The 23,609-nt window shown below is 40.8% G+C and overlaps 1 protein-coding gene across 3 annotated transcripts in view; it reads right to left on the minus strand.

Annotated features, from left to right (window-relative positions):
* The window catches only part of LOC309585049 (ras GTPase-activating-like protein IQGAP2), a gene marked incomplete at both ends in the record, with an annotated part of 123,309 nt that overhangs the window by 55,102 nt on the left and 44,598 nt on the right, over positions 1–23,609 (minus strand). For all 3 annotated transcript variants that reach the window (XM_082301500.1, XM_082301499.1, XM_082301498.1), the window contains 3 exons: positions 607–683; positions 2,423–2,500; positions 3,644–3,800. In XM_082301500.1, the coding sequence (XP_082157626.1) occupies positions 607–683; positions 2,423–2,500; positions 3,644–3,800 (312 nt within the window). The remainder of the gene's footprint in view (positions 1–606; positions 684–2,422; positions 2,501–3,643; positions 3,801–23,609) is intronic.

Below are 23,609 nucleotides of genomic sequence, written 5' to 3' on the forward strand. Positions count from 1 at the left end.
CAATACCACTGTCTCTCACACCAGGGACAGCACAGGGCAGATGTTTTTGTGCTAAACATCAAGAAAACCTTAAGGCAGAACATGAAAAAATTTTAATCTCTACTTTCAATGGTGTAGTGAAAGGCTCTTAGTTTACCTTAGAAGTCAAGTTGCTCAGAATTTTGAAATCTTTGAAAATGTTTCATTTTTACATAAATTACCACAGAATAAAGTAATTGCTTCGGTTTTGGGACAGAAATATGTCAGTTCATCATAATTTTCACTCTAATCAGCATGTCTGCTCCATGGTTGCACTAATGTTTTGCTAAGTTTCTGTTAATTTGCTTGATTTCTGTTGAAGTATGCATTTTGAAATTGTATGCTCACTTTGCAAGTGGGTGTACTATCGAGAGAGGGATGTGTGTGCTGAATTCAGTAGCCCTTAGTTTCTATTTTGAAAATTACTAGGCCAATGCCCTGACAAAGTTCAACTTTTGTCTCCAACTTAAAATTAATGAACTTCTAAATTCTGACAGATTTTGATATACTGGTTGCCCTAAAGCCATTTCAAGACTTACACTCCTAGCTTTGGCAGGTACTATAACTTTTATTCCTGTCAGCAGTTACCTTAGAGCATGAATGCAGTATATCATCCGAGGGATGTTTTTCCTATCATAGACATCCGTAGTCTCTGGATAAAAGATCTAAAAACCAAAGAGCACACAGTTAAATAAGACGACTTATTACAGAGCAGAAACATTTACTCTGCAGAACCGTACCTTAAACTTACAGAATTTCAGCTGCTACTTCTATACAGCTATGAGTCACGTCTCTTCTGATGCTATTTTAACTTTATCAGTAGTTTTCATAAAGAGGAGCTTAATAAAGCATAAAAGCTATTTAATAAGAGGGGAAAACAGGAAGATAAGCAGACAGCATTTCAACAAGATTTTTAGAAAATGTCCTTTGGCATAAGCTCAGCCAGTAGTGCTTGTCCTCTACAGACGCCCAAAACCTGGAATGCAGTTACAATTTGCAAAGCCTCATTACAAACCAAACCTATCAAGTATGGTTTGCAAATGCATAATTTTAATTGCCAGCACCCCTAACTTTGTGAATACATCATTTACAAAGAAAGATATTGAGAGAGAGGAATATTAAGCAATTTAGCCAAGAAGTCACATCATAAGTTCCAGTTCTGGTTCTACCACTAATTTGTTCCTGGCCTTGGTCCCAGTCACTAAACACTGTTTCTCCACAAATATATAATAAAAAGACTTAGTTAACCGTGAGAGTTGGCAGCATGCTTCCAGCCCAGGCTGGTCACTCGGGGCTGCACTGTCCTATGGTCAATAGGACCAGACTGAGTAAGTCAGGAGCACAGTGCCCTCTTCATCACTTGCTCAAAACAGCTTTGTGAGGGGAAATTGGGAAAGCTTTTGGCCATGACCATCCTCTGCAACAGAAACATAATCTTTCAGAGGAGGGATGGCAGGGTGGAAATCAGCCAGCTGAACAGAAGGCTCAAGGTCTCAACTGGAAAAAAAAAGCCTGATCTGGAAAAGGCAGGATGCTTTCCCATCTCTCTGGCATTTCTGATGGCAGTCATGAGTGCCTTTTCCCGGTTATGGGCACCTGCAGTGAGGTTGCCTGCAGTGAACTTGCCTACAGTAGCTGACCATTAGCCCATGTAGCCCTTCAAGCAGCTGCCTGAGCATCCCCACTGTGCCTGACCACAGTGCCTCAGGCAGCACCAGGCTGCTGGCCCTCAGGCACCCTGGGGTGGGAACTGCTCACCTCAGGCTGCATGTGGCCACCAAAAAATGTACAAACAAGCAGCATGGGTGTTTGCACACAGCCCTTTCTTAAAGGATTTTCATCCAAAATAGACTCACTGGTGCCCAGAAACAGCAGCAGAGGGGGGAGATGACAAGTGAAGACCCACAAGGAGGAAGGTAAATATAAGAGGTGACCCAAGAAAGCAGCTGGTGGAAGAAGAGCAGCAGCACAGTCACGCAGATGCACTGAAGGGTGCAAGAACAGTCTGGAAACAGGGTAGAGGCAGAGAAACTGGGACGTACAGTAAGAGGAAGAGGCAGCAAGAGGCACGATGTGAAGAGGTAACCTAAAGGAAGCAAATATTTAAGTTTTCTGTTTTAAACCATATTCCTTTCAGGGCCTCCCCCCCAGAGACTGCACTAGCAATAAGATATAGCTCAAACACTGCTAGTGTCCCCCCACCTCAGCCCACACACACCAGCAGCAGCAACACAGGACTGACACTCCCATTGCTTTCCACATTACCTTCTCCTCAATTTGTTTTTTGAATTACCCCTTCCCTGCAGACTTACTGTAAGGAACTGTTTATGCTCAAGCAGATGAAAGGGGATCTCAGTGAGCCAATGATTTCAGCCACTTTCTTTGCTGAAATTTAAAAGCTTACCTTAGGCAGACCAATGGACTCCATTGCTCTTAACCACTGCACAGTGTTGTCAGTGTGCCGAAAATGAAGGCCAGATCTCTGTTAGAAACATAGGAGAAGATTACTAAAGTCACATTAAGCAAATTCTCTACTTATTGATCCTCCTGTTGTTTCCCAGTTTTATATCCTGAAGCTGAGTTCAAGGAATGTTTGCTTATTTGAACCCGGAGACCAAAGTGTAACAGCTTCAATTTTGCTAATGAAGCATTCTAACACATCAACAGCTCCACACTGAGTTCAGCTCATTCTTTCACATTACATAAGCCAGATTTGTATGGATCAGGGTGGACTGTGATTGAAGTAGAAATTTATACAGTCCTTCAGTATTCTTTGGGAGTAGAGGCTGGATGTCAAATACCAGGAACCAAAATACAGAAATAGTAACACTGCTCAGCACTTCCATGAAGAACAGATAAGGAGGTCTTGGAATTCTTCAGTTCTACCTGAATACCTGACCCTCCCTAAAGCCTATGACAGCAGCATAAGAATAAAGTGGGAAAGTATTTTTATTTTATTTTCAATGTTATCTTTTAGAGCAAAAGGAAAAAGGAGTCTCTGAAGTTTTGGAGATTTTCAAGAGAAACATTTAAATGTAACCAGAATTCTTAACCTTTTTTTTTTTTTTTTGCCCCCTCTACATGTTGAGATAATGCTTTCCATAGTGGGACTAATGTGTATGATTATATATTTCTGCATTATCCAGGTCCTTGGAGCTAGCAAAAGCCTGTGCAGGGAACAAGCTAAGCTCATTTACTGGTAGCTTGCTTTTTGCTTCTCATAGTTAAACCTGATAAAATAAACACAGAGATCTAATGAAGTCAATGTCAGATATGCTCACATTCTAAGATGAAGAAAGCTTGAAATAGTTACCAAATTGCTTTTGACTTCTATTACTAATGAGAAATAACTTTATTAATTGCAAAGCTCATGTTCTCCTTGGAGCCAGAAGTGTAATTTGTGCAGTTTTAAAAATGTGAAGCCACACCAAAACAATTTTTCTATGGGTAAAATATCTCTAACTTATTATACAGGCTTCTTACAGCTGTGCACCTTCCATCTAGTCTCTACAGCCTTAAAAGAGATACAGAAAACTAACTAGCCATGCTTAGGAATCTTTAAGAGCTGGAATACAAACATTACTGGGTTTTGTCATCTTGGTGAGAGAACTGAGAAAGTTATTACCTTGTAGCGTGACTGCTCCGCATCATAGATCTTTTTGTCTGACACCACATTAGGTGCAAAGAATTTCGCAAGTTTGGCAAGGTAAACACCATTTCTTAAGCCTTCTTCCAGTTCCGTAGTTGGGGGCAGCTCTTCGTCCAAGCAGACCTCCATCCATCTACAGAGACATTTGAGAAACATTGTTATTTGTATTTTAATAGGAGTGACAGCTTTTGCCTACAACTATCATACTTTAAATGTCACTACCACAATGTAATTATAACAGAAGGACAAGGGCTAAAGAGAAAGTCCACATATTCATTTGCATGGCACATCAAAATGATTAGAGAGTCGTATCTGTGATTGTGACCCATCAACAAACAAACAGCATGCTTTGAGGTATTCACACTCCAAGGGGTCTAACTCAAATATTTTAAACAGTACTAGGCTTATGAAGAAACCATAATTTAAGCTGAAAACTAGAAGAAAATGTGGAGCATTGTTTATTATTGATGCTTACATTTAAAAAAACCCTGTGATTTCTACACCAGTGCTGAACCTTCTGAACATCAAGGACAGCAATGTTCTGGGTGAGGCAGATTCCTGTAGCCAATGTGCTCTGCAACATGACCTTGCAGCAATGCCCACCACAGTACAGAGCACTCCTGCAGATTATCCTCCTTCCTGCAAGGGAGTTCTGCACTCTCACCCATGAAATGCAGTACTGGTGCTGGAGGGAGGAGTGAGGGTTTTATTGAAAAGCCCGAGGTACTTCATGCATTTGAGATCTGCCTGGCAGTAAGTAGACTGAAACACGGCTTCTTGTTAGTGACAGTGACTAAATCCTGCAAGGTGCTAAACTAGTTGTGTGTTTGAGATTTAAGATGTGATAGACATGGTAGGAGACAAAACAGTATTAATTGAATACATAACGAGTTCAGAAGGCAAATAACAGATATGAAACCATATTATCTAGTATGTTTATATTGAGTAGCCAAGAGAAATTGCTTCCAAAGCCCTTCTGAAAAAGATTCGTGTCCTAATCACTGGACCAGAAGTTCCTTACATTGGTGGTCTAAGTGTTTTGGCCCTGTGTTATTATTCTTATTTCCAGCAGCTAAATCACATTACAAGAGCTTTAAATCTGCTTATTTCCTCCCAGTATTTTTTTTTTTTAATTTGTTTAGTCAATCTCTCATGGTTTTAGGACATTAATATCAATACAAATAAAAAAGCTAAAAGGCAAGAATAAAGTTGAAGACATTAGTTCACTTTGCTTACTGTAACTAAGGCAGCATCATTTTAAGCAAGACAGCATTACAAATCTGACATCACATCCATAGGGGTGACTTCAGAAACCTGAAATCTTGGATCCAAGTTGAAAATGAGCCAGTTTTTACTTCACCATGGAGTAGAAGAAAGCTCACTACATCATTTTGTTTCACATTAAAACTCTAGACAAATGTTCTACTCCATTCCACTTTTGGATTTGTTACAGGACATATGAAAGTTGTTTCACTGAAGCACAGACTACCCGAATAGCTGTTTAGGAAACCAATATCCATAAATCCAACACAATATCACACAAAACTGCACTAAGCAAGTGTCATTAGGAGAACTGTGTTTTGCAGTACAAAAACTGCTTCAGTGATGAGAATCATACTCCTGATGAGTTTCCCAGCTTTATCCTGCACTGCATGTTTGTGTATTATGGGTCCATGCCAAGGGTCCCGAAAGTCACCCTTATTAAATGACATTTTATAGACCAGATAGATTTATACTCTAAGGAATCACACTTGTCTTCTCCAAAGAAGACAAGGAAGAATATACAAAGAAAGTGTACTTCCAGGCAAATATGGCTTTTACCTGAGCCAGCTAGCTTTTCCTATAGAATTTATTTCCTAGGATGTGTCTTCTAGAAAAAGAATTGTACAGATAAGCAGCAGGAGCTTGCTGAGCCAGAGCAGGTATTCACCATGAGCCACAGCTGACTCTGCTGTTCAATGGATCATCTCCAGAGATATGAACAGTGTGCCCAGAGCAGCATTTTGTATTCTTTGCACTTCAAATTCTCAGTTTTCTTGTAAAAAGACTTTTCTAATATCTTAAGTCCAGGGCACCAGAAAGCTACTGCATTGGAACTGTTTTTGAAGATACACACATGTGCCCACCTGCAATTTTCTTCCTTCCAGTACAAAAATTTACTACTTATATATAAAACTGAGTCATTCCCTGAGCTCTAAATGAGATGCTGATCCAAAGTGAAAGCTACTCCTCAGCTTTTCAAACTTCTTGTAATTCAACAGCAGTAAAACTGTTGTGGGTTTTTTCCCAGCATGGTGATAAGCCTTTAAAATTAATCTGGAACCCTTCTGTTCTAGTTAGGGAGGCTACGGTGTCTAAAGGGTAAATGCAGTACCCTGAGGAACAACCTGGAAACAGTATGAGGATGCAAAGAAAGAAAAAAAGTAATGTAGAATACACCTGTCAAACCACAAGTCCAGATAAACATACAAGAGAACAAATCTTTTGAGAATGAGGATGTTAGTAAGTCAGTGAAAAAAAGAGGGGGAAAAACTAGAGAGAACTAAGTGGAGCAGACCTGAAAGATGTAAAGTTTCTTTCCATTTATAGCCAAAAATCTAAAAGTTATATCTACTCTGGAAAAAATTAGGGGTCTGCAATAGGGCAACTATAACTTACAGCATTTGGTAATCAGTGTCCAAGACTGAGAACACAGATACAAGCTGTATTACATATAAGATATTTTTTACCAATGTCTGGAAGTTGCAGAACTTAGCTACAACAAGATCTACTGTGAAAAGATTTACTGTGTTTTACACATGTTTAATCAGAGGAAGGAAAACCTCAGGATTTTAATTAAATCCTGCTAGTATACAAACAACCATGTAACTCAGTTATGCAAACAGCTGGAAGGTGCTGTAAGTACTCTGCAGAGCCTTCTCTTCTCCAGGCTGAACAACTCCAACTCTCTCAGCCTGTCCCCACAGAAGGGGTGCACCAGCCCCCTGATCAGTTTTGCAGCCCTCCTCTGGGACCCATTGGACTAAGTCACATCTTTCCTGTGCTGGGACCCCAGAGCTGGATGCAGCACTGCAGGTGGGGTCTCAGCAGAGCAGAGGGGCAGAATCCCCTCCCTGGCCCTGCTGCCCATGGGGCTTTGGATGCAGCCCAGGACACATTTGGCTCTCTGGGCTGTGAGTGCCCACGGCTGGGTCATGTTGAGCTTCCTGTCAACCAACATTATCTATAGCACTTTTCTCCCCAATGCTGTTTGCAGTTACAGAAGTTTTGTTCCCCTTACACTGATTCAGCCAAAAGGCAACTATGGTTTTAAACAGAAAGAACCACTACTTCAAACCTTGTGAGGTTCTGCTTTTTAAGACATAGTTTGGTGAGTTTATGAAGGTTATTATATAACATGGTACAGTCAGCAGGAGCAGACCAGACTGAGAAAACCAGAAATCCTTCTACTTCTGTTTCTTTAAGTGAAACAGAGGATATCCACATGACAGTAAGGATTTATAGATACCTTTGGAGCAATTTCTTTTTCTTCAGGGCTAAAGAAGCAGCATTGCCATTGGCTCACCCACTGTTTTCCTGAGCACACAGAACTGCAGCATCAGCGTCACATTTAAGTCTGTTGCAGAAACTGTTGCCCAAAAAGAAGTAGTAAATACCACTGATACACGTGATGAGGTCTATAAGTCAATCTCAGACAGTATGTTTTCCTTCAGTATCAAGCTGGTAGAGTAAGGCTATTATAGCTATCAAATGTGCACATGCATTTCTACCATCCTTTTTCAACAACATAATCTCGTAACTGTGCTTTTAACAACCCTAACTTAGTGACTGAGGTAGGCCATGAAAAACTGACAGTGGTGACCATGATGGTCCATTTGGTCACTCATTTAAGCTAAACCCAAACCCTGCTCCATGGTGGAGGGACAAAAGGGACTCAGGAAGCAGAGTAAAGCATACAGCATCACCAAAGCTCATCTAAAATTAATAATCCTTCAGACAGTCCTACAGAGCTACCCATGCCAGTTATAGTCTTACTGTTTGGATAAAATATGCATAAACAGGCATTTTCCTAAGGAGAGATACTTAGGAACGCATAAGTACAGCCCACTTTGATTTTCATAATACTGCAGTACTTGCCAACACAGAAACAAAGGATTTGCCTTAGACAAAAAGCAAACCTAGATCTGATCAATGAAAATGTATCTCCAAAACTTTAGTTCCAATATATAGTACTAGAGAGTCAGCCAGGAATAAATATTGAGGTACAATTCCCTTTTGCTTTGCTCAGTTCTGTTTTAACTCTTGACAACCCATGGCAGAGCTGTTCAGCAGTGAATTTCTGGCAAGATAACAATACACCTTCTATACCAGACTCAAGAGCAGCAAACAGCATGCTGCTCACTAGGAGATCCTTTTTCCACATTTGACTATGTACTGGAACAGACTGCCCAGAGAAGTTGTGGATATCTCCTCACTGGAGATATTTAAGAACTGGCTGGACTCAATCCTATGCAATGTGCTCTGGGATAGCCCTGCATGAGCAGGAAAGTTGGACCAGGTGACCCACTGTGGTCCCTCCCAACCTTAACCATTCTGTCTTTCTGTGAGAACAGCGGCAGTACAATTAGTTCAGACTGCATTTTAAAACAAAACCCCCCTGCTGAATCTCATTCAAGGCAAGGTCAAGGGAACTGGAAGACACAGTGCTGCACTACAAACTTAACCACTTATGAAGACGTCATTGACAGTGTGTGGTGAGCAAAGTACACACACAGGTCAAGAAACTGCAAATGCTGGAATCAATGTTCAGCAGAGAAGAGAGGATATGTTTTACAACCCACCCAAAGTCCATCACGTTTGGCACACAATCTTGCAGTGAAATTTATACTTTTGCTGCCCTGCCCCTTCAGATTTATGCCTCAAGATGAAGATCCAGGGGCACCAGATTTGTGGGGAGCAGACCTTCAAAGAAGTAAAAAATGGGACTCCAGAGTCACAGCTCAGAACACTACATGCTGCTATGGAAAAGGTGTAGTGAAGACAAGATAAACATAAGTTACCTCTCATTTATTACCTCTCTGGCTCACAACCACAGCCTTTCAGTCTACTTCAGCACAAGTGAAACAGACTGCTGCCCTAGAAAGTACAATGTGGCCAATTGGTTCCAAAGGAAAAAATCTTGCTGCTAGAGAATAATAGTAACCACAATAAGACCCAATGCAAAATGTTAGATTCTAGCTTTAAATGTCTGAAGTGGTGGAAGTGGTTTAAGTCAAAACTTTTACTTGGACATACTCAGAAATATACAACAGTCTGAAGCATGTGAGCTCATCATTTAAAATTCCACACTACTATGTCTCCAGTTTCTGAATCTACAGATTTGTTAAGAAATCTCAGCTCTTAAATCTTCATTTACTTAAAAAAAATATGATTTTCATTTAGCTGCCAACATTCGCTTAAATATTGCTTTATAAAGGATGGTGACAGCAGCCAAAGCAACCTAGGTGTGTTCCTTGGCTGACTAGTGGTGTGGTGGTAGTGTTGATTTGTTTATAAAGAAAACCTGTATGTTAACTTTGGAATTTGTTCTCATTATACTGCAAGCTTTAGTATGATACATCTCCTAAACCAGAAAACTTAGGAAAAGGTTATTTCTCAAACAGCCATGGGTTATTTCCAGAGGAAAACCATGCAAAGCTTCCAGCTAGCCGATGTAAATAGATACAATACAATTTGAATACCATCATGGCAAAAGCTATGAGTTGTATAAAAAAGTGCACAGCCTTGGAGGCTTGATTTCGAGGCTGCAGAAAATAGAGTGGTTAGCTGAAAAAACTGCTTTCTTCACACCCTTTTTTTTCCCCCCTCATGTTCTGGTGCATTCAGCCCCAAACATTCCTTACACATGGGAGCCTTAGCTCAAGTCAGAGCTATAGTCCTCTGATGCCAACTTACTCCTGGAGCCAGGCACCCTGGAAACAATGTTCCAAATTTGAATCTCTAGATTCATACTCCAGAGACAGCCTATACTGCATCTAAAGTTTTACCCATCCTAAGAAGTTATCTTGTCTGAAACAAATAAAATTTTGCGATTGTGGGTCACCACAGCAGTAGGGTGAAGGAATGTATGATATAGGTCAGTCCAGTCACCAGTTCTCTCATGTTACATACAAGAAGTAACATGAAGGTAGCAACATGGAGGACACCATGAATCACTCGGCTACACAAGATCTCAGAACTTCAGCACATAAAGAAAGTTTCAAATCCTTTAGCAAAAATTTTGGATTAATTTGCAGTTGTCAGTTTTTTTACACTTCCATAAGTTGGTTCAAATTCAAAGCTGCATATCTTTGAGTCTCCAGCTAGTGTTAGATTTAACAGCATCAGCTTTCTACCATCATGATTTCACCAGGGAGGATACTGACTTTCAGCAAGAGCTATAGTGAAAACTATGAAACATTCATGTGTGGATTCTTTGTGTATAAATGTTAAAACAATACAGATCTCACTGCACATTATTGCATGTAGTTGAGCTGTGCATGCCGGCGTGAAGTTTGTTGCGACATTCATTTCCCTGATCAAAGCCCTTCTTGATGCATTTCATATTCAATTCAGATAAGCAGAAGCTAGGAGCAGTGACGCCTTGCCTGACCTGCACAGCACACTAAACCAGCAATAAATCATGTCAGCAACATTTTTCCACACCAGATTTCTGCTGCCATGACAACACTGCCATATTTACAAAATAATCTTAAAGGTGTTATAAAATTCTGGTGCACAAGATGGCAGCACAGATACTACATGCCGGTTTAATCTGTTTTACTCCAGCCACCCTTTATGCGGATTAATCAGTGATTAAAGTCCACAAGGCAAGGTGCTGCTCAGAAAGCTGGCTCTGGAGCCCCGACACGGCCCCACGGCCACTGAAGGCTGCAGGGCACCCAGCAGCAGCCAAGTGCTGTTTACTCGGCAGTCTTTTGGTGGGGGGAAAAAACAGACAACTCTCCAGCAACACCACAACTGACAACAGCAACACATGTGCATGTGTTTCAGGACAGTCCTCAACCTTAGCAATCAGCAAGGCTTTGTTTTGCTGCCTTGTCTGTTTGCAGAGACATTAAGATTTAGCACCGGGTATCAACCGCAAACTCCAGGACTGCTATTGAGATAATGGTGCTTGAACGGGGGGCCAGCAAGCTCAGGCTGATGGCAGCAGAGATGCCTCATCTTTTCCCCCCGCTCTTGGCCTGGCTCCAAGGTGCCAGGGTTTGGCGAAGAAAGCTGAAGAGGCAGTAAAGAGAGCAGTGCCAGGAAGGGAGCTCACCATGGTGGTGGAGACTGAACAACCACAGCAAGCATGTCTCCTTAAGAGACCTCACATTGTTGCTGCCTGTTCCGAGCTTCCCTTCCCCAAGACACTTGCCTCTGTCATGTGCTCTGAATTCCTTTGTTCCAAACGCGGGCAAAACCAAATGTAACTCAAACTCTTTAGCAGTGTCTCATTGGCCGGTCACCCCGGGTCCGCCCCCAGTCCTCCCCTTTCCCCTCCTCCGAATAAAAGAAAGGACCAAGATGGGGCCCGGCCTCTTTGGCTTTGCAACCCTTTCTGCGAACATCTTGTCTCTGTTCCTATTTGAAAGCTTCTAATTGCAGAAATTGGCAACCAAAAGCTGTATTTCTCCCTCTTTGCTTCTGCTGGTGGTATCAGCTTTGCAGCTACTATTGCCTCTTTTAGAGCTACTGAAATGCTGGATTGCCCGTGCTACCTCTCTAGGCTGCCTGAGGCTTTCTAAGGCATTGAACTACGAGCCTAGCTGGTAAAAAGCTATAAGTATCTCCACATCACATAATTCTTCTAAGCAGAAACAACAGTACTCAACAGATTACATGAGCAAATGAGGTGGAATTATTAAGTCTGTGATCAAAGGTGTCAAGAGAGGAAAAGTATCTGCTGAAATGTACAGTCTGAAGTATCCCTTTTTTATGTGAAGAACTGGAGTTTGATTTGAATGAAAAGGGAAAAAAAAGCATGGAACAGAACAGTCCTCTCCTAAAAATCATGCAAAACCTGTGCAACTAAGTTAACACAACTCCAGTTTTAATAGCCTTCTCTTCCAATAGGCAGCAGAGACAACAGCAGAAACACAAGTATTTCCTGTGTTAGTCAGGCAGTGGTGGCTCAGTGGCCCCTGGACAGCATAATTTCAGACAGATAACAGACTCAAATCACTAATGAAATTTAGGTAGCGCAGACACAAGCTCTGTAACAAGTCCCACATACAGACATAAAGGGTCTCCCTACAAATAAAACAATGCTTCTCTCTGAAAAGAAGATTAATTTGGTACATGAATTAATCTAAACTTAGTTTTCCACAAATCTGTACAGACACTGATTTGATAAACAGAAGCAGACACAACAATAAAATCATTTATACAGTGCAGCATTTGTATATGTGGAAATGTTGCAAAACAAGTTTTTCCCCTCAAACACACCATGTTTGCTTTAGGAAAACACTGAGCAGACTGTAGTTTAGACTTGCACATTATACTGTCTTGCTACATGCTACAGCACTTTGCTTTGCTCCATTACGTCTTCTATAGCTACAGTACAGTAATACAGTTTAGGGCACCCTCTCAAAACAGCATATGGTGTTTTAGACTTACCAATTTAAAAGGTTCTGGCCTGAATAATCTCATAGTATTCCAAGCAATCCACTTCAGCAGAAGAGCAGCAGAAGATACATGCCCTTGGTAAGCCTCAGAAATGTGGCAGTAAAATAACCAATAATGAGTCCTTGAGTTAATCCTCACACTTTCCTCACATGATAGTCCCACTAATCTTAAATCACTGTCTTTACCCTAAATCCACACACTGCCATGGCAGTAATTCCTATCCAAATCCATAGAAAATAGAGCTGTAGTCTCTATGAAGTGATCTATCCAATAACCATTTTGATGAAGCTTCTACCGAAACTAAACCACACCTGTCCATTAGAGAACATGCATCTTTTGTTAACCCTCTCCCAAAATCTACCACATCATCAGAAGTGCTGCTTCTAGCATCTGTCAAACTAGCCAAAAATGGAATGATATCTAAGAAAACCAAGTAATACAGCAGTTTTTACATCATGATCTAGTATTATATGTGTTTGCCCCTTACCACTGCAAAGTGCCTTCCATGCAAGTATTAGTCCTCAGGTGTTCAGAGGGCTGTGCTATTACCTTTCTTTGCAGGTGAGAGGACAGGCATAAGCATTACCACCGTGCCTACAGTCAGCACACTTTTCTAAGGAAAAAAAGTGACCCAGGGAAGTAGCTCCAGTGCAGGTTCAACACAGAAGATTTTACAGTGTGCAAAAGTGTTAAAGCCAAGGCTATGATTCAGGACCAGCAACAGAAGGACACAGCTCTGCCTGCAGACCTGCACATTGGCAACTAATGCAGCTGGGTCAGCAGAAACCCTCAAAGGAGGCACAGACTAAAGATTTCATCGAGGCCACAGGGAAGACCTGTGGCAGGGGAGGAAACTGAACTTGAGCATGGCAGGATGCAGAGTGCTGTTCTGACTCCTTGACCAGTTCAAATCCACTGGATCAGACATGGACATTTATATTTTTCTGTCTAATATCTGACAAAGGTTAGTTTTGTGAAAGCAACTAGCAGCAAGTCTGGAGGTATAGAAACCACTACACCCAAGAAATACATCTACTAGACAGGCAGCTGCAACTTTTAAAGAAAGGTGCAGGACAGCAGCCAAGTCAGAATTAAAAGACACGGATGAGAGAACAAGATGTTAAAGCAGTGAAAAGACTGAAAGAGCCGGCTTGTGAAAGGCTGAACTGTTGTTCAAAGTGTTTAGTGTTATATAAACTCTACAAAACTGCAACAAGGAGTTTAAACTTGGCCCCATGTCAAAAAGAAACACAAGGTTGAGGAATAAAGTTAAAACCAAGGCATTTAGGTGAGACATGTCATGCACAGCACATACAGTTACCTTTTCCTGTTTACTTCTTCCCATGATCATGCAAGAAATCCTCTCCTCCGCTTTCCATGGCTGGAGAGACAGTACTCCCCTACCTAGTTAATAACAATCTATAAAATTCCAAGAAGCACATGCATACAAATCAAGTCTGGTATAGATGAGGAAAATTCAGGGAGCAGTATAACAGCATTTAATAATCCACAAAGAAATGCCAACCAAAGGAATTAATGTATTGCTTTACACTGGTGAACATAAGCAGCCTCTCTGTAAGAGAAAACAGCAAAAATATTGAGTGCTCTTCAGCCTCACCTTTATCATCAGAACATAAGCCAATAACTGCCAAACAAAGCTTTGGATCCTCCAGGACCATAACTTTTTGCCGGTTTCAAAACTACATGGTGTTTTGTTCAGAGAGCTGAGGCAGACAGTTAGCACTGCTTACACTAAGGGTCATAACCAGAATTTCTATATGATACGTAGACATGGGATCTTGGTGAAGAACTGTCTGCAATTTTTGCAGTGTAAGTTGGAATTTTTCTTGATAACATATAACTACAATAGTCATTGGCAGCTCAAGTAAATCTTTCTAGATAGCATTCAAGATACAGCAAGAAAACAATTCTTTAAGAAAATGGACTGGAGAAATTAAGTGGTAGAACAAGAGGTTTTAGCTGCGAAACTCTAAAATATTCCCTTGGAACAAGGAATGTACTAAGGAATTATATTAATGTATTAAGGTAGTGTGAAAGCTAAACTCTACTTCAAAGACTAGGCTAGGCTAGGAAGAAAAAAAGCTGATTGTAATCAGCATGGTAAAAAGTTAATAGTGCAATTAATCATGCCATGCAACAAATACCCAGTGTCTGGTGACAGTACTTCAGTTTAAGGGTTTTGAGATCACCATCCCCAACATCCGTGTACACAAGACAATCTCTTCTTCAAGAGCAAATAGTGATATACCCCCTATCAGAGTACTCACCAAGTGATAAGAATCTACCTACCATCTATGCACCAGTATTCAAGTTACTCAAGACAGTAAGAGAGGTACAAAGAATACTTAATCAGCTAAGAGCCTTCCAGTTACCAGACAAGATATTAGGGACTGGCAAAAGCAGGCTACTGGGACACCATTTGGTTCAAAGGCCACAAACACATCAGTGGTGTTATCAAGTCTGTCTTACAGAATCTAGAACCAATTGAGGACACCCTCCCCTGCCACCACCATGACCCCAAGTACCAGAGTGCAAAAATATTTTCCTCTATCATGTCAAATACCAAGAAGTATTTCAGTGTTTTGAATGGGCAAACCATCTATCAGTACCTACACTGTTGGCTGGCTCCCCTCCCCAGGCAGCCCTCATTGTCTGGCTAACTGACCCAGTAACACAACCACACATCCACAGCTGACCCAAGCTCTCATGTCCTGAACACCATTCCCGCTGCAGCTGCCACTCAGGCAAGCCACAAATGCCTCTGCATATTCAGCATCATCGTGTCAACCAGCAGCAGAAAAGCAAAGTGGCAGGCGATTCCTTGCCAGTGGTAGCCCAAGCCAAGTGGAGCACACAGCAGCTACACAACCCCAGCCAGAATGCTATCACCATTACTGGTCACATTGTTTAAACACAAGATGCCATATGCAAGAAAAGTCTTCTTAAGCTCTATTCTGGGTGTTTGAGACTACTTACGAGAAACCACAGAGTTTTATGCAAAGTGATAAAATGTAAAACAAAGTTCTTCTTTGTTTCCTTGTTCATGCACAAAGAGGAAATAAAAATGCAAGAATTTCAAAATCCAAAGGAAAAACTGACAAGTTTTAGGGACTATTGCAAACCATTCAAATGGTTTGAATTCAAAACTCGTGGAGCTTATGTACTACAATTCTGTTTTCAGAGAGGTTTCGGCATGCTCTAGCCCTCTAGCAAACTGTTAGCTGCACAAACTCTAGACAATAGTTTGCTCATCAATTTCTATAGAAGCAGTTTCTGAAAAATAAAAACTGCTGCAGAGAAGCTCAATAGAGACTTTTTCAACCAACACAGTGCCCTGTTTGGAAATAGTCCTGTACCACCTCCAAGAGCTCTCAGGCAAATTAACATAAAAACTTCTGTATTAGAAAATGGAAGTAGTGACAATCATTTTTATTTTGAAATCAAAGTGAAACACAGGGTAGACACCCAGGCATCCTTATCAGCCCTCTTTCATTAGGAAACTAATTTTTAGGGTGGTACAGCTCACTTTACTGTTACCACAAAAAGACGACAAGAATAAAAACACCGCAATGCTTTACAGGAGCACTTTCCTACTTTTCTTCATAAACAGCAGTTATCTCAGGGTCTCTAATCTACAGCCAGCTAACAATTTAACACAGGAAAAAAACCCCCTGTACCTGTGAACTTGAACCAAAAGATATTTTAAGTCAATTTACCTTGTTGCCAAGCCTATTAATGACCTAGTTACTTTGATCAAGTTAATCAGCAAACCATCACAACTTGTTAACTCTCAGCCCTCCACCAAGACCTAAGCGACTTAGGTTGCTATTTTCACCTGCAAATTTGCTCCCCTTCGTCCTCTGCCCATTCCTCTACTCTTTATCCCAGTCCAGCACCTGCACAGTGCCATTCATGCACTCTAAGAAGATACTGCTGCAGTTATGCCCAGAAGCCACCACTTTCCCCTATAATTCATAGAGCATATTTTTGTATGGTTTTAGCAGGGCACAGGTGTTCTGAGCCACTGGCAGTTGCATCCTGCAGAGCCTGACCATCGTGGGCAGTGTGAAGCCTCCTGCAGGAGGGCATTGGTGCTACTGGCTTTCATGGCAGTACAAACCAGCCAGCCTGCACAGTGGCAGCAAGCAAGACAGCAATGCAGAGTGTGGAGACACCGCTCATACACCAGTGCTGGGAAAACAACTGCCACAGGGGAGAGGAAGAGAAGTGCAACTGCCACCATGCCAAACAGTTCCTGTCAACAAGAGAAACGGACAGGAAGAGCCAAACACAGTAGAAACTAGATAAGGGAAACCTGATGCCTTAGGATTTAGCTTTTACATTTTCAGACCTTGTACTGGTTTAGTGTGTAACTCTAAAAACTTCACACAGCTTGTTACCTACTGCTAGACATAACAAATCCTCTCTGGGCCTCTCAAAGACACCTTGTCGTCCCAGGCCCCGAAATACATAAACTAAGCCTCTGGAAAGGTGGAACAACCCTGGGGTAACTACATCATTACCTGAAATAGTAACTGGAGAATTAACCCTGATACGCAAATAGACCGAACTTTAAAAAATGTGAAAAACCGATGACCCAAGGTGCATTTTGGGTGTAGCCCTAGGGCTCTGTAACCATAGTGTTCCTTTATTGAAGGCCCTTCAATAAATACCCTCTTTTATTCTCTTAATCTTGTCTAGCCTCTGTTTTCAGGTAGCCACTCCAAGGCATCAGACCCACAGGATGAACACCAGGACAGCAAGATCTACAGCAGGGAAGAAAAGTCTGGTAGACAATGCTGACCAAGGTTTTAAAGTGGTGTGGAGGGCTCTGTACCTTAGCCTAGGTCAAGAACAAGATGCAGCAGTGCCTCAGCAAAAATATGACTTGCCAAACTCTAAGGAATACATGAGATCCATACTCTCCCATCAACTCAACTGTCAGAAATCTGAACATGAGCACTGGAAAAGACACTTAATCAGGGGCAGGTAATTGCCTGGGATCACAGTAGATTTGGCTGAAATAGTGAATCTAAAATTGTTCAAGAAATACTTACAAAAAAGGAAGACCCCAAAAGAAAGTGTTAGTATAATCATGCACATATTCCAACAGATGCAAGCTGAAACTGAAGGAATACAAAGTTCTGACACAGAGTACCTTCATCCTTAGACATTTCCCTTCATGTAAGATTTAAAAAGCATGTTTTGCAGAACTTCTGCACATTTCCTTTGAAATCCAGCCAAACCCTTATATAGCATATTTTACTTCTGTTTTTCATATGAAATGCAATACAGTCAAAATGTCTTCATACTCTTCTTCCTCAGGAGAACTAATATGTATATTGAAAGAAACTTAACAGCTCTTAATTTTGAACATGAGAGTTACACTCTTTGACTGATTTCAGGAGTGCAAGGGTTCTTGCAATGAAATGAAAAGCCCAGCAAAAGTTCTGTGTTCACCAAAGCAGATGTTCCCTATGCAGAGGTGCAAGGGCTTTTTTCTCACTTGGCTGCAAAAATACCCAAAGACCCTCTCAACAAATTTCATCTACTTCAGATGGGAAAAGAAGGAAAAAGCACAGTCCTCTTGCCCTTTTTATTCCTTCATAATATAGCGAGCCTTTAGAACTTCATCTGCTTCTAATGCCAGCTTCTAGTACAAGCAGGAGACATTTGTGCAGACAGCCATTTCCAAGTTCCCCAGACTGGTGGTATGTTTTCATCACCACACTACAATAAGGGAGTTTCTCCAAAGTGGAAAAGCAGAACTCCTCCTGGTCGCCATATAACACCTCATCCAATGACAAAGTGCCCCCATCTTCCATAGCACCAAGTTCTCAAACAGGCCAAATCTCTGCAACTTTAGCATTCAGCTACTTTCAACATACTTGCTTATCAGGAGGCTGAAGGTTTATCCAAGTGTCAAACGTCCAGTCCCTTAAAATTAAAAAACCCGTGTTCTTCCTTAGAATGCTGCCACTACAACATTGCACATAGGGTAAGCCCTATTGAGACTATGCAACAGCACACTAAATCCTTCATTTAAAAAAAGAAAATAATCAAAACCACATTTCAGCTGTTATGGGTCTGGCAGAAGTAGGCTTCTCATGGAGGGGATGAACAATCATTTATATTGAAGAAACCAAACAGTACTACTGAATTCTATAACGTAACCTGTAAATCCAGTATCTAAGTGGGAAGAATATTTCTAGATATGCATATAAAGATATTCGAGGAATTTTGATGCCAACATAGAAGTACCTGGGGCATGGCGTCTAGAAAAGGAAGTGCAGAAGGCTATTCAAGAGGGGAGCAAACCCCAGTGTTGCCCACCCCAGCCAACACCTGACCAACCTCAATCCCTATTACTATAGGGCACTGTCTGCAAGCACATCAAGCTGACACTAAGATGTGGGCTGGGGAAGCATATGAAAGTAAAAAGAAAAAGCATACATCCAGCCTAATAAGCCAAATGGGATGCACAGCTCCTACCTGAGCAGCAGGTTTGATCAGCTCATTTGATGGCTGTTGGAAATCAAAATGTTCAAGAGCAATTGCTTTTCCACTAATCGTCTTACAACTTATGTTGCCATTCAAGAAAAATAAATTATATTCATGGACAGAACAGATGGTGAACATTGAAAGAAACACTAGATTAAATTCTTCTATCCATCAACTGATCATGGCAAGTACATAATCTTTACTTCTCTAAGGGCTATGAAAAATAGTGGAATAGACAAAGAGCTGGAAATTACTGTCTTCTATGTATCAGCACAAAAGTGCCTTGTCTTCACTATGGCTGGCCAGGGAAAGAGTGCAAGCATTTATTCTTCAGAAATAAGCAGTTTTTTTCCTTGCCAATTGATTTACAAACACATTAAGTGAAAGATAAGCTGTCTTTTCAATATCACTCTGGTGGCAGATGTGGTCCTAAGATACAAACAGCTTGTTAACAAAATCCTGAGCAACTTAATTGTACATTTATAAATATATATGATATTCTTGAATTATAGCACACTCCTTTCACACCACTTACTTTACATAAACACTGTCTCTCTTCTCCATTCTGGTTTGCTTTGGAAAAAAAACCCTCCTGCCACTGCAGTATACCACATCTGGGGTGAAGTATTTGCAACAACTGATTAGAGAAACACCAACTGCATGAAGCAAGAGAGTAAAGAAAACTCTAGATTAAGAGGGAGACTAAACCTAGATTTTTCAGAATGTTTTCATGTTTTTTTCATTATTGCATTTTTAAACTAATTTTGGTACATGTGTATTCTACTACTGGCTGTGCTTACATGCAAATGGTAAACTCCCAATCTCTCTCATGTTGGGTGTTAGGGTTAATTAGAATTTCCTTTATGCAAATTTTTAGATCATTTGCGGCTCTAAGTCAAACACAAACTTTACATGGACCTTTTTTTAAAATTTAAATTAAGGTATTTGCTTATTTAAGAGACAGAACTATACATTAGAGTATTTGCTGTATAGCAGTAACCACACATCTGCCTTTACTTTTAGGAGTTAACTAAAAAATGATGGTGGGCAAAACAGAAACACTGTCTTTATATTGCCAATTACTACCATTCAACAGTGGCCAGAGCTCAAAAGCTGCCTTTGTGTTGGATAAATTTCTGTTATATAGATGAAATAGCAGCAATCCATGTAAGAACAAAAACTAACCTGTACACAATTATAGTTCTTGATTTTAAGGAAATCTTGTAGTCTCTTCTTGGTGCTCTGTCAAATGGACTTAGTTTTCTATGACAAAATACTTGCACAAAAACTTAATTCTACTTTTCAGCAATTGCTAGTGCCTTCACCTTGCATCTTCTCAAAAACCTCGAAAAGGTGATTGCTTGTTTTTTGGTTTTTTTACAAAAATTTTGATTCAGCCTATTCTACTTCAACACGACTAAAAGTAAATTTATATTATCATAGTAACTTCTATTAGTAGTATGTATGCTTACAGGTACATGCACCAGGCTGCCCAGCAGTCCTCCAGTTACTCAATTTTGAATCCACAAATCTTGTCACCACGATAATCCAGTCTAAGCACTGGGATCATGTCAGCTCTGTTCAACACATGTGAGTTTTCATGGCTGGAGTTTTCCAAGAGGAGAATGTGCATGTCAAGGGAAAGCAGAGTGCTGCTAACACTCAAAAGCATCTAGAAATATTGAAGCAATGTGGACCTAAGTCTGGGTGGGGGCTTGAAATATTTAAACAAGAGGAATGCATTGTAACCCCTTTTATATTGCATACATATTATCAAGTCTGTACTTAGCTCTCCTAATGCCTAACATTTGACTTATGCTCTGTTTACTTTGTAAAAGCATATTTTGTATGCTTTTACATCTATGTAAACCAGTCACCATGGCCATCTCTTTGGCATTTATGACATATGAAGAACAATTATTTGAACCAGGATGAACAATATCTGATGGTCAATGCTCTTTAGCTACAGGCTGGTGGGAACATATTCTCTTTTGATAGTACCCTCAGTGCCTAAATGCAAAATCCCACTCCATGAGTAGGAGGCAGCCAAATAATGAGCCCTTCTAACTTCTTTTAAGTTACAGGTCCAAGATATGATATAGATTAGGGACAACTGAAGGGCAAAGATCTCTTTCTGAATGAGTTTTAAATTACGAAAAATTTGATTTAAATGCTGTATTTAATGGTCTTACCAGGAACATCTGTTGGTATTCTGGTTACAATAATCGGGAGCAGCAGAAGTAGCAAAGCACACTGCTCTAAGTGGCAGGACCAGTACTACATCACACAGGGAAATGAACTACATAAGCTGAACACTTAGACTTATCTTGCTTAGAGCTGTGCTTTGATACAGGTGGGTCAGTTTACATGCCAGGTTTTATTCACTGTTTGGTTTTAACACAGAAACAGAAATGAAGTAATAAGAAACATGCTGCTCAGTTCATTTATCTTGGGAATACACTGTGTGCAATATTCCAGGCCAGGGTCAGACATCTGACAACATGATGGTTAGTAGCAAGTTAAATTCCACATACATTCCCAAACCAGCAGAACTCAAATTGGTACATCTGCCAGAAACAGGAGAAGAACAGAACAAAAAGTGTTAGAAGACTGTTAATTTTCCAACAAAATCATATCTGTTGGCCTCTTTTGCCTTTGACATTTTATGAAGGAAAAGACTTTGACCCTAGTCTTAGTTAATACATGTTCCATGTGCCTGTGCAGGCCACTGGCCCAGAGCTCCATCACTGTGTGCCACAGACAGAATAACCCAAGTTACTGTGACAAAGGACTCCTGAGGATAGCACGTTGCTCCGCAGGGCAGCCCTTCCCCAGCTTGCAGTACAGCACAATGACCACCAAGAGCAAATGTTGGTTTTTTGAACAATGTGGCAGGATGAGGAAGGGAACACAAAGAATCATTTCATGTAAATACATTAGATATTTACATTTGAAATTCTGTCAAACTACTTAAGTGAGGCTAAGGATGTAATTTCAAGGTTGCTTTATAGTACAGATAGACAGCCACTGGACAAGTTAATGTGCTTTTCCTGCTTCCCGTTCTCTGCTGCATTCTTGTCTGGATTTTCCCCTAGATTTTTGGCCACACCAGTGCCCCAGGGATAGTGTGAAGAGTGGAACCAGAGAAATGATCCTGCTGAGAACTAATGCAACAACACAAGATACATATGTTAGTGTTTGACCAAATCAGTTCTCTGATCTGACACAGCTTGGCTGTGTGAACTATTGCTGGCACAAGACAGACAGCAGGAGAACAGGATTACCCACCCTGCAGTCATCAGAAAACACAGTTCAAGAAACACTGACGCTTTTCTTCATACCTTTTGCACTATCCCTGTATTTAATAAGCACACACACAATTATACAGATTTTAAAATTGAGATGTGCATCTGATATGCAGCTATTTCCTTTTTGTTCTTGTCAGCCTAATTTCTAAATAGCCTTTGGTTTGTACGTGGGATACTACAGTATCCAGATGACATCATTTTCTGGCAACTATGGCAGGCCTAGCCTATGAGTCACTTTGCAAAATGTGGGGAGAGCCTAGCTAGGGAAGTACACAGGATTCAAAGGTTTCTATTGTTCTAGTGGACCATGGAGTCCACACAAGTTCAGCCACTGCTCAGTACAGAAAAAGCAGCTATCAATCTCATTTTTGACTTAAATGAAAAGCAGCACCTTAGAGAAGTGATCACGCAAATACAATTGTACAGTCCAAAACACCAGAGTTACACTATCAAATGCTTGCACGGATTAGTTTATTAATGGGCAATTCATAGCAGGTATGCAAACACACACTGAGGTGCAAGTTACTTTATCTGCTTTTTCCAGCTGAGCACTTCCACAGCTGTAAGCAGCAGTTTCACTAACCCTGTGCACAAGGCAGGGCTACAGGATTACAACAAGGCTTCTCTACTCAACCCTGTCCAGCCCTCCAATTAACCTATCTGGGAAATAGACGGAAAGAGACCCAGAAGACTATGGAAACAATTTCTCATTACGGACTGTCTTGAGGAATAATGCTAATTATCATGGAAGTGTTTCTAGTTCTTCACTGAATCCAGGCACTTATCCACCCCGAGAAGAATGTTCCCTCTTTAGTCACTAATTGGATCTTGTTTGTAAAGCCAATCTCTGTTTCTAAGTCTGTCACAGTTTGGGAACAAGGTTGCCGTAGGGGCAGAAGATTTAAATGGCTATCCACAGCTGACAGAGACAGTAGAAATATTGTCCACAGATAAAAGCATGGCACACATTAACATGCACTACTTTCCTTCTAGCTTTCATTTTGTAGCCTGGGTAAAAATCTAACACTAATAACCCTTCTCAAGGTGTATTGGAAGCATTTCATCTACCGCAACTGCAGAGTCTCATTTCAAGTGTTTGCCAACCAGAAGGGCTGTCTGCACACTGAATGACAGGTTTATTAATTGCTTAAAGAGATATGTACTCCAAGAGAGAACAAGCACTGCTCACTGAATGCCATGGTGCATACAGGAGCAAGACACAGGTTTGCTGTACCAGCGTCTCCCTGATTCAGACACAACCATTTCTCCCCTCCCAAAAAATGGAGTTAGCTAAAAACACCTAAAAGACCATGGCTGAGTTTGCAATGTGTGTACACCTCCTTTGTGTGACACTGGAAACAGACTTTTATTAGATTTTTCTACCCCAGTCCCTAAAATAATTAGAATGGTTTAAAATTCACCATAATTTGATGATTTAT

Source organism: Coloeus monedula, assembly GCF_965178545.1.
Source record: "Coloeus monedula genome assembly, chromosome: Z".
NCBI lineage: Eukaryota > Metazoa > Chordata > Aves > Passeriformes > Corvidae > Coloeus > Coloeus monedula.